Raw genomic sequence first — 21,544 nt, 5'->3', positions numbered from 1 at the left:
GAGAGCGTAAGTAAATCCTCTGCACATTCTAACAAAGGCAAAAAGCTGTAAGACTGCCAGAGATTAAAATTGCACTTTTTCACTACTTACCACAAAAGTTGCCTTGATACTTACGACCAAACTGAAGTATGACGTAATCAGCAGACACATATCATACCGTAGACTAGAGGTTTCCCCCAGAAGGCATCCCATCACCAAAAAACACAGTCAGAGTACTGTGAGTAGAATGTCTATCATCCTCTAGACATGAGTAGGGCTGTGGCAGTCATGTACTGTAATTTCGTCAGCCGAATGTCAAGCAAATAACTGCCAGTCTCACAGTAGTCGACCGTTCTTTAACATAAACACAATTAGCATCTTCTGGCTAGCCTACAAGCCTCTGATGTAGACCTTTGGAACATCTACATTTGAAAAAGTCTAATAAATCCATGTAATATAGCCTACACCATTACAATAAATCCATTATTTATTTTAGACAGGTCTTAAGAAACATGATATGAAGAAAATGGAGTCTATTTCAGAAGAACAGAACAGCATATTCCGAGTTGTCCTTATGTTAGGTCCTGATCTGGCTATGCCATATGGCTGTGGGCTACACTAGATCATAGCAGACAGCAGACAAGATTTTCTGAGCATTCCATGGTATTATTTTATAGTATGAAAAATACAATTGAACAAAGCTGAATAAAATAGAAAGGATATGTTCTCCAAATGATTTGAGGGAGTGTGGACATGCGGCTATTCTGTGTTGAGCGGTTAACAAAGAAATAGGTTCTCCTATATGCTTCATTTAAAGTTATGTAACTTTAGTTGTGATACAAACGTTGGGCTATATGTTTAGATCTTTAATACATTGTAAGGCTGCATGATGCGACTCTAATGATGATTTGAAAAAAGTTGCTTGAAAGGCCTGAGCTCTGCTTTGTTTTTTTGTACAGGCTGTACACTCTCCTCTCATTCACAATTTGAAAATGATCTCCCCCAAACTTGAAACTCACGCACTGCGTATGTGTGCCAGTTAGGCTCTACAACCGTTGTAAAGGGGATTAATATTCTTAATTTTAAGAAGTTATTTGGCCACTTTATCAAAGCATACAGTATAGGCCTATGGGCTAGCCTACATGAGGTGTGCGATTATGATTTGAAAAAGTTGCCAAAAACAGCATGCGTATTTTCTTGCCTTACTGCACACAAGATGGGCATCATTCACAAGCGATAATATATCATTCACAAGTGATAGGCTAATATTGTCACCCATCACACTATTCTTCATTTAATCTTCTCTTTACATATACTAAATAATATAGGTGTGAATTTTGTTTTGATTTAGAATGGACCATTATTATGCACCTGTCTCGAAACAGGGGCAGGGGAAAAATACATGTCATCTCTGCACTTAAATAGAGAATGGAGGACTCCTTTCCCGTGGTTCATTTTCATGCCAGCCAGGTAGGCTATACTTCTGTTTTAAAGAGAAGCAATGTGCTTAATATTAGGAAGGTTGAGAAATAAATATAATAGACCTAGCCTATAGAAAGCTGATGGGATCCTCTTTTTAATAGAGGCCTTCACTCTGTTTTCTCACGCAATTGCATAGCCTATAGAAATGTTGCGCAACATGAGCTCATGGGCTCTCATGAAGTGTTTGATTAGATTTTCGATGACATTTACATTGATGTCAGAGTGATTAGAGGGACAATAGAGTGCTGAGTACCAGGCAGTTAGCAAGTTTGGTAGGCTACCAATGACCATCAGCGACATCAGAGCTTGGAGAAGCCTAATTACCATGACTAAACGGTCACATGGAATTTGACTGCCATCATGACTCGTGACTGCCAGTGTGGCGGTAATACGGTCACCATAACAGCTCTAGACATGGGGAGTGTTCGGTGAAATACAATCTCGATAAAGCCTCGAGTCCATAGCTATAAACTAGGCCCAGTTATAATATATCAGGGACACAGAACTGAGAGTGATGAATATGCCCATGGCTAGTTCGTTTCCTCGATTAGCATGTATCCCCAAAGAGTAATCCTCCCCCTGAGTGCATGTGAAGAGTTTTAAAACCACACTGAGATCTGTTACTCCCAAGACAAGAAAAAATATTCTCTCCATAAAATATTACTGGCAGCTGTCCAACTACAAGTAATATATCTATCACAAGCCACTTAGCGGTTTAGTTTCTAAATTAGGCATCCTTGAAATGTTCTTAGTCCAAGGCTCTACACTACAGTCAGTGCCACTAGTGACCAGTGACGGTTCATCAACCCTCCAGCCCAGTTCACTGTGATTTACCTGCTCCCTGACATCACAGAGCACATTTTACAGTCATTTAGTCATTCTGTTGGTTGAGCACACTCCTTCCATTATTCTGTTCTCACTGAGGCATAAGGCGAGCCGGGCAGGCAGAGCCCCTTTGAATGCCTGGACAGCCAAGCCATCTGCTCCATGGCGGAGTTGAAATCAGTGCTTCGTCCATCACAGAAATAATGCACACAACAGTGACTGTTGTTCCTACTCCTCACACAGAGAAAGGAGTCATAAACAAATGTTTACTTTATTGCACCTTTTTTTATTGTCTTTTCCTACTAGCACAGACTTTGCTGATAAATTCTTTATTGAGGAAAAATGTACTCACCACAACTACAATGACTAAAATGTAATAAGAGACCATACAGAGGAAAGCAGAAAACCCAATCTGAAGTGTCCTGACCCTCTAATCCTTCGTCAACTTCTTCCGTCACACTGGTCAATGGAGAAGTTTAGGCGATTACAAAAACTGACACAAATTAGGGAGAACAACAATGGCCTGCCAACAGGATCGCACGGTGGCAAGACCACATTAGCATTGTGCTAATCCAGGAAGCTGGTGGCTAAAGGCGGATTACCTCACCAACTCCATGCTGCTTCCCCCCAGCACACTGTCCCAGGGACAGCAGGTGGGCTGGACACATAATCCCTCCCTGCTACCAATAATGTCTTATGGACTACATATCTTCTGATTTTCCTGCATCTGCTCTCAAGCCTGCACAGAGACATGCAACATGTAGCAGCAGTATGCTATTGTTGGCTAAAGACGGCACTTGGTAAGACTTATTTTAGTATAAGAACCTCTCATCACCACTCATTTCTTTTAAAACATTCACTGTGTGAGATGTCAGCAAAATGCAACAAATGGCTTTTGAGAAAAGGCAGTGAATTAATTAGCATCAAGCTATTTATACCTTGCTTCTATGGCACATCAATAGATGAGGAGTAAGTTAGGCAAATAAGATACAATTGAGGACTGTTGAAAGCAATATTTTTTCTGTGTCTAACCTATCTGACCTGTGATTCACCACCGTGCTCCCATTTCATACTCAATTCCCACAACAACCATAAAGCCTTTTGCTGGTTGTAAAGACCAGAGGGGTTCATTGCAGGCTGTATTTGTGTCTGGAGGGAACAATGGCGAAAAGGAATTACCTTCTTGTCACCTTTTAGGAGTTGCTGATACAAAAAGCCTGAATGGGTGCACTGAAAGGAGAACCTGTTGCCATTAAATGTCTGATTATGTTAAAAGAGATAGCTCCAAGGTCAAGTTCCAATTTGCTCTCCTTTCTTCACCTTGATACGGTTTACATAGAATATAGGTGATCTACTGTGCTTAGTGCTTCACCCATAGCTTAGTGCTTTAAACATAGCTTAATGCTTCACCCATAGCTTAGTGCTTTACCCATAGCTTAGTGCTTCACCCATAGCTTAGTGCTTCACCCATAGCTTAGTGCTTTACCCATAGCTTAGTGCTTCACCCATAACTTAATGCTTCACCCATAGTTTAGTGCTTCACCCATAGCTTAGTGCTTCATCCATAGCTTGGTACTTCACCCATAGCTTAGTGCTTCACCCATAGCTTAGTGCTTCACCCATAGCTTAGTTCTTCACCCATAGCTTGGTTCTTCACCCATAGCTTAGTGCTTCATCCATAGCTTCGTGCTTCACCCATAGCTTAGTGCTTCATCCATAGCATAGTGCTTCACCCATAGCTTAGTGCTTCACCCATAGCTTAGTGCTTCACCCATAGCTTAATGCTGTACCCATAGCTTAATGCTTTACCCATAGAGATTGATATTATTTATGGATAAAACCAACAGTGAGGTCAGAGGGTTTGTTCTCTGTCCCTTGATCTCACTTCCTGACTGTACAGTAGGCCAATGTGTGTGAGTGAGATCCCAGGTGTATGTACACTACTTTCATTCATGTCATGTGGTGTCTGGGAGCTTAATTTATCCCAATGGAACATCTGTGGAAAAATTCTGCCAAGCCTTTAATGTTGTTGAACTCATTCATTAGCAGGTTGTGTAAGAGAAGGAGAGAGTTTTCAATCAGGAAAACACCACAAAGATTCCCCATGACAAATAAATAGGCAAAATGATAAACCCCAACTGCTGAAACTTATGTCCTAATGTGCCTTGAAGGTGTAGCTTGTAGATAACTGATAACATGCAGTTTACTTTTCTTCAACATCTCCACAGAAGTAAAGCTGTGAAGAACTTGTGTGAGGGTGTGGTGATCTGAGGAGGAGTGCACTGGGAGAAGTTAATGATCGTGGATTCTCCCTGTGCCTGCCTGGCAGTGTGACCTGCCTCTGCATAAGTAACAGTAGTGCACTACTTTCGGGCAGAGCCCATAGACCCTATGGGCCATTGTCGAAAGTAGTGGCCTATGAAGGGAATAAGGTGCCATTTGGGATGCACCCAGTCATCATTGCGGCGGATGGCACAGAATACAACCATCTTCCCTCATCCGCCATAAGTCGCTCATCACAGGCTTCCTCCTCGCTCACAGCCACAAAACTGTCCAAACTTTCCTCATCGCCTTCTTCAAACGCCCTCGCTAAATGCTGCTTGCCTTCAAAAAGATGATCAAAAGGATGCCTTATCCTGGCACTTTTCTACAGTGACACTTCAGAGTAAAAACAGCGTTACATAATAGTAATTTATATTTCTGCTCTACCTGCATTTCCATTGATCTGACATGAAGGAAAAAGCTATTTTTCTTATTTTTTCAGTAAACCAATTCATTTCAAGTGGGTGTGTTTGAGCTGTGCACCTCGCTGATGGTGACAGTTTGGGAGGGCCCTGTGCTGGCTGTGGCCATGGTAACAGTGAGGGAAGGAAGGCTTCTTGTGTGAAGTGTGCTCAGAAAGCCGACAGAGGGCTGCTGTCTGTGATCTAAACAGCGACGTAGACACACACACCGACTGCAAACACAAACACGATAAACCCAGTAGCTTGTCTCCAGACATGCTGTTGCTCCTGTTTCCCTTATCAGCCTGAATCTGAAGCCCATATACATTCAGACAGAGACAAAAACAACCTGCCAGAGAAATCCAATCCTCTCCTTCCCTCTGTCCCCTTCTCCTTGAGCCATATATGTTTGAAACCAGCATTCAGCTGCAGCTCAAGCTGCTGTCCACTCCTCATTTCGATGATGCAGTTTCTTTGTTTAGCCAGGCGAGGCAGTGACGTCGAAAATACTCCTTTGTCTCAAAACGAAAGCAGTGCTCCTGTTGCATGCATTCTTTAAAGCTGCTCCTGTTGCCAGGAGTGACACCATTGAGGTAAATGACAAAGCTTTTGGAATCAGAGGGACAGAGACAAGGGAGAACAGAGCGGACGATTAGCCATGTGGATTTTACTAAACAAAAACAAAGCACAATGGCCCAGTTTGGTGTGACACTATTCCTGTACATAAGTCAGTGAGTGAGTGTGAGAGAGAACACTTCGGCAGGTTTCTCTTGTTCAGCGGTATTGATTTACGGGTCCGGATGACGACTGAAAGGAATGACACGGAACCAAAGTTAAATTGAGAGGGGATGAAATTGGAAATTAATTAAGATATGAATGAGACGAGAGGCTACAACGAGGCAAATGCGCTCTCATCCCGAACAGAGCGGTAGTGAATGATGCATCTGGCCGCGCACGTGAGTTAGTCACTTCCTCCACTCGGCTCTTTCATAGGATCAATAGCCCGTCTGTGCAGGGGAAGGAGATGGGAGGACGGGAGGAGGCTGAGCATTGTGCTGTGTTGACATATCTGAAATGAGCTGTGAGAGAGAAGGGACGAGACCACAAAGACAGAGTGGTAGTGGTGGACTTGAGAAGGTCATTGAGCTTTTAGTTAGTTGACCAACACAATAAGTACAGCTAGCTGATGTTAAGGGACAGCAGACGTAGGGCAGGAAGGAAGGGAGCCATCATCACAATGGCCCTTTCACTGGCCAGAGGGAGGGGGGCAGGATGGAATGGCTTAGGGTTGAATGGCAATGACCTTATCATTGAAGGGGCCTCTCCCAAATAAATACTATAATTCAGGATGTGTGTATGCTTTTAGTGAAGAGCTCAACTGCTCTGCAAACACCTGTTTTGCTCCATAGTGGAGCCTTTCACTGAGACAGGTGCCTCGCAGGACCGGGCCGCTGCATTCCCCATGTTCCTGTCCCCCTGTTCTCCTTTCAAAGCCCAGACACAAATTCCTCACATGCCTGGGTATCCACTCGGTAACCAGACCCATTGGTCAGTCAGTCAGTCAGTCAGTCAGTCAGCTGCATGCCTGCCTACTGCTAATGAGTCTCACAACATAAACAATCCATCACAGACATGTTTCTAATAGCTCTCAGGACTACTGGGTTTAATAGAACGTAGCCAGTAGCCTCTCTTGGGGGAAGAAATTGTTAACTGAATTTTATCCATTAATTAATGCATTATACTAGCTTAATATATGTTGGAGTCTGAGTATGTGTGCGAGCGTGTACAGAGGGGCTGTCAGCTTCACAGCCAGTGCAGTGACTACTCAGACAGATTGGGGGGAATCAATTAGCACAACAGGATGCAGTGCACAGATGTAGCCGAGCCTGCCGAGCAGTGGAATGGGTTTCGAACACCTAAGCACAAGCTGTGCCATGGCCGAGCAGACCCACCCATGTCCGCTGTATAACCTTGGGTAATCTTCCTATCCATCCACCTCCTAACAGCCCTCATCGCTTCCCAGTTCCCACAATCCTTAACCCAGTCTCTCTCCGCTCTACATTGTCCATTAATCCTGATCTCAATTAAAATGGAACAAATCGTAAAAACTACTGGCCCAGAGAAGATGGCGCTCTCTGGATTTGCTGTTGTGTAGGCTAACACATCCTGGGTTGGGTCTGCTCTGTCTGGTCTGAAGAGGCTCCAGCAGATTACACTATGTTGTGTGGCAGACAGTGGCTATGGCGTAGTCTGAGGCGAGGGCTAGTCTGTTTCACAATAAACACCTTACATGCATACCCATGCACATGTAGGCACTGGCCATGCTGGGGAGGGCTGCCAACTGGCCAGGCTCCAGCGACAAGGCTGGGACTCTGGCAGCTTGGCCCCAACATGCTCTCTGTTTGATGGGCAAGGTGCTCTGCTGCATAACTGGAATGCCTATCGCCTTTGTTGGCCTGAAGAGCTGCCAGACTCTGAGTCCTTTGAATAAGACCTCCCATAGCCACAGACAAGTCTCAGCAAGTCCCAAACCTGCTCTAGGGATGCTTTGTGCACACTTTGTTTGTAAACTCTCCTTTTGTATAAAACCAACAATGTTGATAAAGAGTTGACATACAGAGAACAATGGCATAGGGGCATTGATTCAGGAATGTAGTCAGCGCGTTTGGAGAGGAAGGACATTTCAATGGGGGAGAAAAATCCAGCAAAGAATTTTAAGTGCTTTCCCTCTTTGAGAGGTGTGAAATTTAGTCCCAGAATAAGTACATAGATTTGCTCACATTTGCCTACCTTAGACCAGCAATTAGCACCACCAAGGCCTTGTGCCATTCAACATTCAACCAAATGACCCCCAGTTCCCGCTAAGGGAGTTTGACAATAACAACTGGGCTGTCCGGTCCATGTGGAGACAGTCTGTGTGAAGGAACTCTGCAATTTTGCAGCTGTGTGAAACAGTCCCGATAACTTTCTCTCAGCGATATCATCATCACAGCTGGACCTCTAAAGCCCCTCAGCTTCCTCCCATGAGACCCCATTCAATGATATCATCTTGCAACGTCCTGGCTCACACCCATATAACTCCTCTCATGGTACTGTAGGTCTTATGGGAAGAACAGTAAGGCTCATGTTCTGCCAAGGAGCTGAATGAGAAAAGATGGTGCCTTTAAGTTAAATGGATGGGTGACTTTAGGTTCTAGCATACACAGTATATCACGCCACGTGAGTGACACAAATGTTCAGTGAGTATACAATACTCTCTCAAACACACACTCACACCCAGCCGCACACTCACACGTGAACACAAGCACACGTCACCCTTGCAAGTGTAGACGGTGTTTTACAGTTGCACCCACAACAGAAACCTCTTATCAGGGCAATAGAAATATCCTGGTGTTGTAAGTTCAATTCCAAGTATTGTATTCCATAGATGTTGACAAAATACAACCTTGTTGGTTTGTTGTTTTAGTGAGGTCATTCAAAACGAACAACAAACAAAGGGTTCACGCATTCCCCAGAATACCTGAGTAAGACGAATGTTGAATAACCTAATGGAATAGAGACCAATCGTTTTTTTTATTGACCCATATACACTACCGTTAAAAATTTTGGGGTCACTTAGAAATGTCCTCGTTTTGGCCTCCAGGGTGGCGCAGTGGTCTAAGGCACTGCATCACTGTGTGCCACCAGAGACTCTGGGTTCAAGCCCAGGCTCTGTCGCAGCCGGCCACAACCGGGAGGTCCATGGGGCAATGCACAATTGGCCTAGCGGTTAGGGAGTTTGGCCGGTAGGGATATCCTTGTCTCATCGCACACTGGCGACTCCTGTGGCGACTCCTGTGGCGGGCCGGGCGCAGTGCGTGCTAACCAGGTCGCCAGGTGCACAGTGTTTCCTCCGACGCATTGGTGCGGCTGGCTTCCTGGTTGGATGCGCACTGTGTTAAGAAGCAGTGCGGCTTGGTTGGGTTGGGTTGGGTTGTGTTTCGGAGGACGTTGAGTGGTGGTGGCTTTTGACATTTGTCTCTCCCGAGCCCGTATGGGAGTTGTAGCGATGAGACAAGATAGTAGCTACTAACAATTGGATACCACGAAATTGGGGGTAAAAATAAAAATAAAATAAAAAATAAATAAATACAAAAATTCCTCATTTTTGAAAGTAAAGCAAGTAAAGCAACAAATTTTGTCCATTAAAATAACATCAAATTGATCAGAAATACATTGTTAATGTTGTAAATGACTATTGTAGCTGGACTATTGTAGCTGGAAACAGCTGATATTTTATGGAATATCTGCATAGGCGTACAGAGGCCCATTATCAGCAATCATTACTCCTGTGTTCCAATGGCACGTTGTGTTAGCTAATCCAAGTTGATAATTTTAAAAGGCTAATTAAATCATTAGAAAACCCTTTTGCAATTATGTTAGCAATTATGTTGTTCTGATTAAAAAAGCAATAAAACTGGCCTTCTTTAGTCTAGTAGAGTATCTGGAGCATCAGCATTTGTGGGTTCGATTACATGCTCAAAATGGCAGCAAAGAATTGCCAAGAAACTGAAGATCTCGTACAACGCTGTATACTACCCCATCACAGAACAGCGCAAAAGGTCTCTAACTAGAAATAGAAAGTACTTTGTTTCTGGCCATTTTGAGCCTGTAATCGAACCCACAAATGCTGATGCTCCAGATACTCAACTAGTCTAAAGAAGGCCAGTTTTATTGCTTCTTTAATCAGAATAACAGTTTTCAACTGTGCTAACATAATTGCAAAAGTGTTTTCTAATGATTAATTAGCCTTTTAAAATGATAAACTTGGATTAGCTAACACAACGTGCCATTGGAATACAGGAGTGTTTTTTGCTGATAATGGGTCTCTGTACGCCTATGTAGATATTCATTTTTTTTTTTAAATCAGCTGTTTCCAGCTAATGTAGTCATTTACAACAATAACAACGTCTACACTGTATTTCTGATCAATTTGATGTTATTATAATGGACCAAAAATGTGCTTTTCTTTAAAAAACAATGACATTTCTAAGTGACCCCAAACTTTTGAACGGTAGTGTATGTATAGAGTCCAACGCCATCAAATCAGTGTGTCCATTCATGTACAGTAACGACTACTGTACCAGTTGATTTGGGTGAATGAGCACCATATAGGTCATTGAGTTATTCTGAAGGGCAGAGCTATAATTCATACTGTATGTTTGCAGAGCTCTATTTGTGATTCACCAGGTGCAGTACGCCTCTTAGCTCAGGTAGTGGGGAAGTGTAACTGACATGTTAAACTTTAAAAGATCAGTGGACTTTCACACAATGGATTACTTCAAAGTCCATGCATGTGTGAGGAAGTACTGGTTTAGTTTCTCTCAATAGTGACAGCCTACATTGGGATACTTCCATGTCAGGGTGTGTCCACCCTGCCCCCCTTTTACAGTATGTTAGGAACTGCCTCTGTGTACTAGCTCTGGGTTGAAGTTTCCTCTAGGTACAGATCTAATAATCAGCTTCCCCTCCGTCAATCTTAACCGGAACCATTAGTGGGGGAAACTGAACCAAGATCAGCGTCTAGGAGCAACTTCACCCTACTCCTTTGTATGGGCTACTACTGCCTCAGTGTTTCCAGAAGGATTCTAAACTTCATCATTCCCAGTTCATCAGCTGGCCTGAACAGCACTACTCAGCTTTGAGAGGTCATCACCACCCACCCAGAGAACAGAGATCAGAGTAGACCAGAGCAGAGGCCTGGGGGATTTCACTCCGCTAACTAAACCCCCTTCAACGAAGCACAGTGAACTACGTTTTGCTCAGCAATAGACGAAGCAAAAGAAAAACATTCCTTCTGTATCCCTGTGTGCCATACATACATGAATGTCTTTGGACACCTGTGAGGGTCTATGAAGGCCTATGTGAAGAGACTAGAGGATGGGTGTGGGGCTTGGAACTGGAGATCCTCATTCACTGAGCCATTCATTATTAGTCCGGCTGAACCCACACACACACACACACTTTTTCTATGGCCCAGCTGACAGAGCAGGACTGGCTTACACACAGAGAAAGGCACCAGTGCTCCCGGACCCCATTTAGTCCTTTAAAAGACACTAATCCCTGGCCAAAAGTGCCTCTATTTTGCATTTCCCTATCAAACTGCGCACACAATAGAGAGAAGTCAATTCATCTGGCTTTAATGGAGACCAATGACACTCATCCAGATTCCCTTGGCTGACGAGACCCTGACCTCTATCTCTCCACTGTCTCAGACCACATCAATCATCCCCCTTTTCTTCCCTCCAAACTCTTTCCTCATTCACAATAAGCTTTTTGTGCACTCGCTTTCCCAGACGGTGGAAGGGATGGAAGGAAGAAGAGCGATGTGGGGAAGGAGAGAGGAAGTTGGAGGTTGCGGAGGCACTGAGAATGCTGGTGATGCTGCATCAAAATGGACTTCAGTGTTATTACATGTGTGGGAGACTGAGAAGCCATACAGACAAGTCAGGGAGCAGAGAGAATAGATGAGTAGGCCTATAGCCTGCATCAGTAAAACAGCACAATCACCACATATCATGGACACTATGCTGCCAATGTTAAATTAATCATCATCCCTCTCATAACACTCAAACTCATACTTCCTTGGCCGGTGGGGATGATTAATCACCACATGTATAAACCCCATGGCAATTATCCAAATGGCACCATGTTCCAAAATGGCATAACAATTAGACCATAAGCGCCTCGGGACAGTAGAGGAAGTCAGAAGTTATAGTAGGCTACCATAGTGTTGTGGAGGCCCATCCAGGAAGAAGTTACAGTAGGCTACCATAGTGTTGTGGAGGCCCATCCAGGAAGAAGTTACAGTAGGCTACCATAGTGTTGTGGAGGCCCATCCAGGAAGAAGTTACAGTAGGCTACCATAGTGTTGGGGAGGCCCATCCAGGAAGAAGTTACAGTAGGCTACCATAGTGTTGTGGAGGCCCATCCAGGAAGAAGTTACAGTAGGCTACCATAGTGTTGGGGAGGCCCATCCAGGAAGAAGTTACAGTAGGCTACCATAGTGTTGTGGAGGCACATCCAGGAAGAAGTTACAGTAGGCTACCATAGTGTTGTGGAGGCACATCCAGGAAGAAGTTACAGTAGGCTACCATAGTGTTGGGGAGGCCCATCCAGGTTAGAAGTTACAGTAGGCTACCATAGTGTTGTGGAGGCCCATCCAGGATAGACGTTACAGTAGGCTACCATAGTGTTGTGGAGGCCCATCCAGGAAGAAGTTACAGTAGGCTACCATAGTGTTGTGGAGGCACATCCAGGAAGAAGTTACAGTAGGCTATCATATTGTTGAGGAAACACATCCAGGAAGAATTTATGGGGCAGAATAAACCAATTACTGATCCAGTCAAGGCTATGCCGGAGCACTGTATTATTCCCACAGAGATGACACAGTTGTGCAAGTGTGACCCTGCCTTGGCTCACACACACACTAACCCAAGATACATGACTCCATGTATCACACCATGTATGGGATGGGTTTGGCATGTAAGGCCGCTCTTACCCTATATCATGGGGAGAATTTTTTTATTCTCCTTTGCTAATGAGCATTGAGCTAATTGCCAAGGCCTATGATAAGGGGTTTGCCGTTAGCAACCAGGGCTGAGTTCCAAATGACACCCTGTTCCCTATACAGTACACTACTTTTGATCAGAGCCTTATGGCCCTGGTCAAAAGTAGGGAATAGGGTGCCATTTGGGACGCAGGGCAAGATCAGCATACAGGCATGTGACTTACAGTTGATTGCAGAAGTGATAAGCCTCAGGGCTGTACTCGTTCTACTACCCCATGACTCTACATCAGGGCTGGGCCAGGGAGCCTCCAGGGCTTCTGCCTGTTGGCCTGTTGTATTTAAACATTCCTCCACTCCCTCGCTCTCTCCATGGGCGGAGAAAACAGCCCATTAGCATCACATGCTAACACGCTGACAGACAAGCTAAGTCTTTTCATCACAAAGGGAAAGGGGGATACCTAGTCAGTTGTCCAACAATGTATTCAACTGAAATGTGTCTTCCGCATTTAACCCAGCCCCTCTGAATCAGTGAGGTGCGGGGGCTACCTTAATCGACATCCACATCGTCGGCGCCCGGAGAACAGTGGGTTAACTGCCTTGCTCAGGGGCAGAATGACAGATTTTGGCATAATTCCGCAAAAAAAAAATTGTGTTAGTTCAAAAGTAGTGTGTCTGTCAGAGAAAAGGGAAAAGTTATTGTACGATAGCATATGAAAAGCGTTAAACCTGAAGCTAGGGTGTGGAGGCCACTTGTTTCAAGGGATATCGTGAGGAAAAGTTGAAGATGAGATTAAACTTGGATAGAGATGAAGGAGAGACCTGCTGAGATGTAACCATAGATCATTCATACTTATGAGTAAGTGGAAGTGTCAATTTGGTGATTTATGCTCTAAAGTAATAAACTATTTTTATGGCCTGTTGGGTCCCAGAGACGCTGGCAGAGCTATCAGTGTCAAAGTGAAAGCTGGCTGGCAAGCCTGGACTGATTTCACATACTGAACACAAAAGCTGGGACTCACTGGGAGGGGATCCACTCTGTGTACAACATGTATACAAATGACCTCAGGGAGCTTTGGTATAAGCTTACTTGTGCTTGCTTCAGAATGATCCCAACTGCTCTTTGTGCAATCCCTGCGTGCGCAACTGTCTCTGTCCTCAGTTTGCACAGTGTTCTAATTAAGCCAATGGAAAAATGGAAACACACTCGGTGAACTCTGCTACGTGTGGCTTTTTACTGTGTTAATCAATTGACTAGATTCATTTCTGTGTGAGATCGATGGAAGGGTGAAGTGGCTGTCAAATAGCCTAAACCCCTGTCAGCTGGACCAATAGGATCCCGACAGATGAATAGTAAAGTCGTTGTGGACAGACCTCTGAGGCACTGAAATGTTTTAGAAGACAAAATACCATTCAGAATAACAGTGTGATGTTTGCTAGGCTACCTGAGAAAACAATGTGTTATGAAAACAGAGCCCCCCTCTTGGCTGCGCTACAGTTTAGCAAGCTTACCAAGTCAATAATGTCACTGACATTGTAAGTCACTGACATTGTGTGTGTACAAAATGCCACCCTATTCCCTATATAGGCACAACTTTCGACCAGGGCCCATAGTGCTATGGTCAAAAGTAGGGCACTATGTAGGGAATAGAGTGCCATTTGGGAAGCATCCTAGGTCACCAACATTGAAATGGAAAGCGATACAAACTTGAGCTGAACAAATAGTGCAATCAATTCCCCATTAACTCTGAATATAACTGGTAGTAACATTAGTCACTCTACGCATCCACAAAATAGGTGCAGATGATTGCTCTCCCTGATAGTCTGGTTGTCCCCACTTCACAGTATACTGCAGCAGCAACTGACTGTTGAATCGTGCTCTCTTTGTCTGTTATGAGCACGAGTCGTCACTACTTTACAAAAACACTGGCTTGGTCTTTTTTTGTCTTGAAAAAAATCTATATTCTGTGCGTCTTTGTGTTTTAAAAAGAGTCATTGCGTGGGATGCAGGGAGTAAAGGATTTGTATTCTCTGAACACAGACAGGGATGCCTCTGAGGTAGACACAAAGCCGCAGGCAAAAGGCATTGACCACCAATGATCTCTTACTCTTCAACGGTCTCGCTCTTTCTATATACGAGCTTGTCATCCTGATACAGTATATTTGGAGAGCTTTGCCTTCAGACATCTTATTAAGATGGGCTCCCGAGTGGCCCAGTGGTCTAAGGCACTGCATCTCAGTGCTAGAGGCATCACTACAGACACCCTGGTTCGAATCCAGGCTGTATCACAACCAGCCGTGATTGGGAGACACATAGGGCGGCACACAATTGGCCCAGCGTCATCTGAGTTTGGCCGGTGTAGGCCGTCATTGTAAATAAGAATCTGTTCTTAACCGGCTCGCCTAGTTAAATAAAAAATAAAAAAATTGATTAAAATATGTTTATATACAGAGCCTTCAGAAAGTATTCATACCCCTTGCCTTATTCTACATTTTGTTGTGTAAAAGCCTGATTTCAAAATGCATTTCATTTTTTTTACCCATCTACACATAATATCCCATTTAGAAATGTTTGCAAATTTATTGAAAATGAAATTCAGAAATATCTCATGTACATAGGTATTCACACCCCTGAGACAATACTTTGTCTTGAAGAGCTTTCCACACCTAATTGTGAAACATTTGCCCATTCTTCTTTTCAAAATTCTTCAATCGCTGTCAAATTGGTTATTGATCATTGCTAGCCAACCATTTTCAGGTATTGCCATAGATTCTTTAAGTAGATTTAAGTCTAACTGTAACTAGACCACTCAGTAACATTCACTGTCTTCTTGGTAACAAACTCCAGTGTAGATTTGGCCTTGGGTTTTAGGTTATTGTCCTGCTGAAAGGTAAATTAATCTCCCAGTATCTGGTGGCAAGCAGACTGAACCAGATTTTCATCTAGGATGTTGCCTGTGCTTAGCTTCATCCGTTTCTTTCTTAGCCTGAAAAACTCACCAGTCCTTAACGATGACAAGCATACCCATAGCATGATATACAGCCGCCACCAATATCCTTGAAAATATGGAGAGTGGTAATGTGTTGTATTGGATTTGCCACAAACATAACACTTTGCATTCAGGACAAAAAGTGAATTGCTTGGCCACATTTTTTGCAGTATTACTTTAGTGCCTTGTTGCAAACAAAATGAATGTTTTGGTATATTTGTATTCTGTACAGGCTTCCTTCTTTCCACTCTGTTATTTAGGTTAGTATTGTTGATTAACTACAATGTTGTTGATCCATTCTCAGTTCTATCATAGCCATTAAACTCTGTAACTGTTTTGAAGTCAGCATTGGCCTTATGGTGAAATCCCTGAGCGGATTCCTTCCTCTCTGGCAACTGAGTTAGGAAGAACGCCTGTATCTTTGTAGTGACTGAGTGTATTGATACACCATCCAAAGTGTAACTAATAACTTCACCATTCTCAAAGAGATAAACATTGTCTGCTTTAATTATTTTTTTTACCCATCTACAAATTGGCGCCCTTCTTTGCGAGGCATTGGAAAATCTCCCTGGTCTTTGTGGTTTAATTTGTGTTTAAAATTCACTGCTCGACTGAGGGACTATACAGATATTTTTATGTGTGGGGTACAGAGATGAGGCAGTCATACTTTTTTCACAGCCTGTTTTGCTCATTTTATCAAGGGTGCCAATATTAGTGGAGGACACTGCATATGTTAAAATAATAGTGCCAGAAATGATCAAATAAAAAAGTGCAATAATGCCTTGATCTTTTTGTTGAATTTCCTTTTTGACAAGACATGGCTCAAGTCCTATGATAATATCTACAGCACCATGAATAAGCAGCATGGCATTGCTAGTGGTCAAACTAGCTGCAAACCTGTGCTTACGACTAGGAGTCTTATTTATTTGACTGACACAGAGCGTCAACATCAGCCGTGTTCACAGTGTGCAGCTGGGAGGGAGGAAGACAAGTCATTCCTGGTACGCATCCCAAATGGCACCCCATTCCCTACATAATGCACTACTTTCAACCAGGGCGCAAATGTCTCTTGTCAAAAGTATTCCACTATGTAGAGAACAGGGTGCTATTTAGGACGTAGCCCAAGATAGTCTAAATATGTGTAGAGAACTAGATAAGACCTATACGGTGAAAAAAACATCCCACTTCTGGTTGTCCCTGGCAATGAAGTGAAACGCAAAAACATAAAGGGGAACCATAACTGCCATAACTGAAATATGTCCAGCCATTGTCTACTCAAACAATAACACAGAAGCTGTGTTCCAAGATGACGTCGCACAAAGTTCAGGTAGACCCACCTCTGCTTCCTGCATCCTGCAATAACTGACTACATGAGGGTTTAATTGAAATCCAATTAAATATACATAAAGTAGGACCCCCAAGTATTTCAGCCATCTTTCAATGGGGGCTGGGAGGGATGTTGTAGGGGTGAAGGGGTATGAGAACCTCAAGTGGCTCAAAACTAAATCTAAAATAGTTGCCAAAATTAAACACTGTATGTCTCCCAAATAGCACCCTACCCTACCTATCAGTATTTCCCAACCCTGGTCCTTGGGTACCCCCAATAGTACACATTTTTATTGTAACCCTGGACAAGCACACCTGATTCAACGTGTCAACTAATCATCAGGCCCTCAATGAGCTGAATGAGGTGTGTTTGTCCAGGGCTACAATGAAAAGGTGTACTGTTGTGCTCGAGGACCAGGGATACACTGCCCTATATACTGCAGTGCATTACTTCTGACCAGAGCCATAAGGGGCCCTGGTCAAAAGTAGTGCACTATATAGGGGATAGGGTGCAATTTCTCTATTTTTCTCTCTGCATTGTTGGGAAGGGCCTGTAAGTAAGCATTTCACTGGTTGTTTATGAAGCAAGTGACAAATAAAATGATTACAAAGAGATTTGAATTTGGTGACCTCCGAGTGAATGGTCCGCCAATCTCTCACCACACTGATTCCCTGATTCCAAAGGAATCTGTCTAATCCCCCCTCATCCAAGGCAGCGCCACTGTTGACTGCCCCGGACCCAGCACCTCTACCACCCTGCACCCTCCCCTGACCTGAAACGCAGTCAGGCAGGCATACATCCTAAGGGCAAAAAGACAGACAAGAAGACAAGGAAGATAGGCCAGGATCCCCTCTGCCTGCCTGGGTGAAAACACACAGATATTAACAAGCATACACACGTGGACAAATACAAATACACGCAGACATATTTCCATGCAGACTCACACACATAAACAGACAAAGTGCCTCTCCCCTCTCTCTGTCCCTGATCCTGAGGTCTTAACATTAGATAATGTGTCATGGTAGGGGACTACAGCTAGAATGGCAGCAAAGTCTGAAACATTTCTCCCTCATCACAGCACTGAATCTCTGACAGTTTATTATCTGAAACATATATGTATAATATTACAATTGCATTGGGCCAAATTATGATATAAGCAAGCAATTGTTTTCTCATCTGTTTTGTGGCCTTTTGGAGCTTGAGTTCTCATTGGTGGCTCCCAGAATACTGACAGTTGGGCCAATTTAAATTCAGTAATGGAAAATGTAAAAAACTGACTTCATGAGAGATTTGCATGTATAAAGAACACCCCCAACGGCTGGCTACATTTGGCTAATCTAAAGGAATAAAGTTGACATGGGTGAAACTTTCCAAGGAGTGAATGTTGAAATGTGTTATAAACATTTTCAATACCATAGGCTGGGTAAGTGAAATACCTTAAGGTTTAAGGCAGTGGTATTCAAACTTTTTCAATGGGGACCCCATTTCTTTCCCCATTTATACACCACTATTTTCCTGCAATAATTTATTGTGACCCCACCTCAAATATAATGACAACCTTAAAATCTGTACATTTTGATTTTTACATGAACAACTAACCTTAAACTCATTACATTTGTATCTCTTATCAAAATTAGAAGGAACCAATAAATACATTTACTCAATAACACGTAAGTTTTTTTTTAAATGCTTGTATATTTTCCCATAGAATAATCTGTCCTCTTAATTTTCTGTTCCAATATATATATTTACAAGACTAATCGAACCATCTAGTAGCTGGTTCCCTACGAAGTTTCCCTCAGAATAGCTGGCGCTCGAAGTCTATGTATATATATGGTAGTGTGTGTGTGTGTATATATATCCAAATATATAAAAAATACACACACTACCATTCAAACGTTTGGGGTCACTTAGAAATGACCTTGTTTTTGAAAGAAAAGCACATTTTTGGTCCATTAAAATAACATCAAATTGATCAGAAATTCAGTGTAGACATTGTTAATGTTGTAAATGACTATTGCAGCTGGAAACGGCTGATTTTTAATGGAATATCTACATAGGCGTACAGAGGCCCATTATCAGCAACCATCACTCTTGTGTTCCAATGGCACATTGTGTTAGCTAATCCAAGTTTATAATTTTAAAAGGCTAATTGATCATTAGAAAACCCTTTTGCAATTATGTTAGCACAGCTGAAAACTGTTGTTCTGATTAAAGAAGCAATAAAACCGTCTTTTAGACTCGTTGAGTATCTGGAGCATCAGCATTTGTGGGTTCGATTACAGGCTCAAAATGGCCAGAAACAAAGTACTTTCTTCTGAAACTCGTCAGTCTATTCTTGTTCTGAGAAATGAAGGCTATTCCATGCGAGAAATTTCCAAGAAGCTGAAGATCTCATACAACGCTGTGTACTACTCCCTTCACAGAACAGCGCAAACTGGCCCTAACCAGAATAGAAAGAGGAGTGGGAGGCCCCGGTGCACAACTGGGGTGAAGGTTCACCTTCCAACAGGACAACAACCATAAGCACACAGCCAAGACAACGCAGGAATGGCTTCGGGACAAGTCTCTGAATGTCCTTGAGTGGCCCAGCCAGAGCCAGAACTTGAACCCGATCAAACATCTCTGGAGAGACCTGAAAATAGCTGAGCAGCAACGCTCCCCATCCAAACTAACAGAGCTTGAAAGGATCTGCAGAGACGAATGGGAGAAACTCCCCAAATACAGGTGTACCAAGCTTGTAGCGTTTTACCCAAGAAGACTCTAGGCTGTAATCACTGCCAAAGGTGCTTCAACAAAGTACTGAATAAAGGGTCTGAATACTTATGTAAATGTTATATTTCCGTTTTTTATTTTTAATACATTTGCCAAAATTTCTACAAACCTGTTTTTGCATTGTCATTATAGGGTATTGTGTGTAGATTCATGTGGGGGGGAAAATAATTTGATCAATTTTAGAATAAGGCTGTAATGTAACAAAATGTGAAAACAGTCAATGGGTTAGAATACTTTTCGAATGCACTGTGTGTGTGTGTATATATATATATATATATATATATATATTTTTACATAGACTTTCAAAACCACTGGTTTAAAGAACACTGAAAAAACTTGCTTTTAGACCTCTCTCTCTCTGTGTATAGGCTACATGTCTTGTCTCACACTCTAGGAACTAATCATTAATGTTCAGTTTCAATTGGAAAGTATATATGTAAACATATCCTGTAGGTGTGTCCTTCCTTTGTAAGGCCTTTGCACTCACAGGTGAAACAATATTATAGGTAAAAGGAAGTGGTGTTGACTTACCCTTAAGGCTTTGTGTATACAGAACACATTACAATGTAATATCATTATGTCAATCCAATAGGCTAATCGCTCTGAATCTGGAATATGACACACACACACACATATACATTCAGAGAGAGAGCGAGACAGACACACACAGAAAGACATACAGAAACACAGACACAGACCAACAGCTTACCTTAAAAATTCTTGTAGACAGGTGTCACAAAATCGGTGGCCACACGTAGAAACTTGAACAGGGTCTCGCATGGCTTTACTGCATAAGGGACATTGAAACCGTCTCTTCGGTTTCTCCAGAAACTTGTAATCAAACCCCGGCATTGCTGCAGGAGGAGTAGAAATACACTGCTGATTAATGTCTCTCCCTTCGCCCCTGTGTCCGGTCCACCTATGCGATTTGTGGTATGATGCCACCGATGTCTCTCTTCTGATGGCCGTCACCAGAGAGATTCTCAGATATTCATGTCCCCTTCGCCAGCCAGCGACAGATCGGTTTGCGAGACGAAATTATTGACCGATTCAGCTCCGATGTCTCTCCAGCAACCGGGTGACCGAGTGCATGGAAACAAAGGGAATCCTCGAAAGTATAAACGTTATTGCATCAAAACCTGGCGATGTCTTCTTCTGACAATATTCATCTGGGTCTATAAATGCAGGAAAATCGTCCGCATGTCTCCATGCAGAGGTAACAGTGACAGATTAAAGACAATGCTCTCATCCCATCTGTTTAGGTACATACCCCCGCCTACTATTTTTCTTGCGGGAGGAGTCGAAAGTGAACTCAACATAGCCTATCTGCTTTTCTATGCTATGGGTCAATGATATCTCCTCCTTTGATTTGATTTATTTGTCAGCTATTTAATTCAACTCTCTTTTTTATTAAATTAATGATAATATAAAATGAATGGAAATAATGTATGCTTTCACCTGCAAATTGTCTTTAATTAAATAGCTTGAAAGGAGCATGTTCACTTAAAAAAGGGTACAGATACAGTATCTAATGTTCAATCACGAAGTGAAATGTTTTGACATCCTAAAGTCTGCACAAAAAACATGACATGTATTGATGAATTGACCCTAGGTAGACACATTAATAATTAGGAAAAACTGCCCTCTGGTGGTGAAACTGAAAAAGAAGAGCCTGATATTCATGGAGTTGCAGATAAATATGATCATCAATATGAAACATTGACTTCGATAATTGTCGGAAGTGGTTTCGAATGATAGGACAATAACTTGTCTTTAAAACCTTTACAATTGTCTCCATTTACAAATATTCAATAGCCATAGGTTGTCATCACCAACCTTGTTGCTTCAGGATTACATCATCACACAGGCACATACTCTTTCTTCAAATAACTGGCGA

General features: G+C 42.8%; 1 protein-coding gene across 1 annotated transcript in view; it reads right to left on the bottom strand.

Moving 5' to 3' along the window:
• traf4a (tnf receptor-associated factor 4a) overlaps nt 1-20,909 on the bottom strand; it is a 49,593-nt gene extending 28,684 nt beyond the window's left edge. The window contains exon 1 of the mRNA XM_024445148.2: nt 20,357-20,909. Coding sequence (XP_024300916.1) covers nt 20,357-20,499 — 143 coding nt within the window. The 5' untranslated portion in view covers nt 20,500-20,909. The remainder of the gene's footprint in view (nt 1-20,356) is intronic.
• Between the last annotated feature and the right edge of the window lie 635 nt (nt 20,910-21,544).

This window comes from Oncorhynchus tshawytscha, linkage group LG14 (assembly GCF_018296145.1).
Source record: "Oncorhynchus tshawytscha isolate Ot180627B linkage group LG14, Otsh_v2.0, whole genome shotgun sequence".
NCBI lineage: Eukaryota > Metazoa > Chordata > Actinopteri > Salmoniformes > Salmonidae > Oncorhynchus > Oncorhynchus tshawytscha.
Note: the sequence above shows the minus strand (reverse complement) of the source record. Positions and strands in the feature narration are given on the sequence as shown.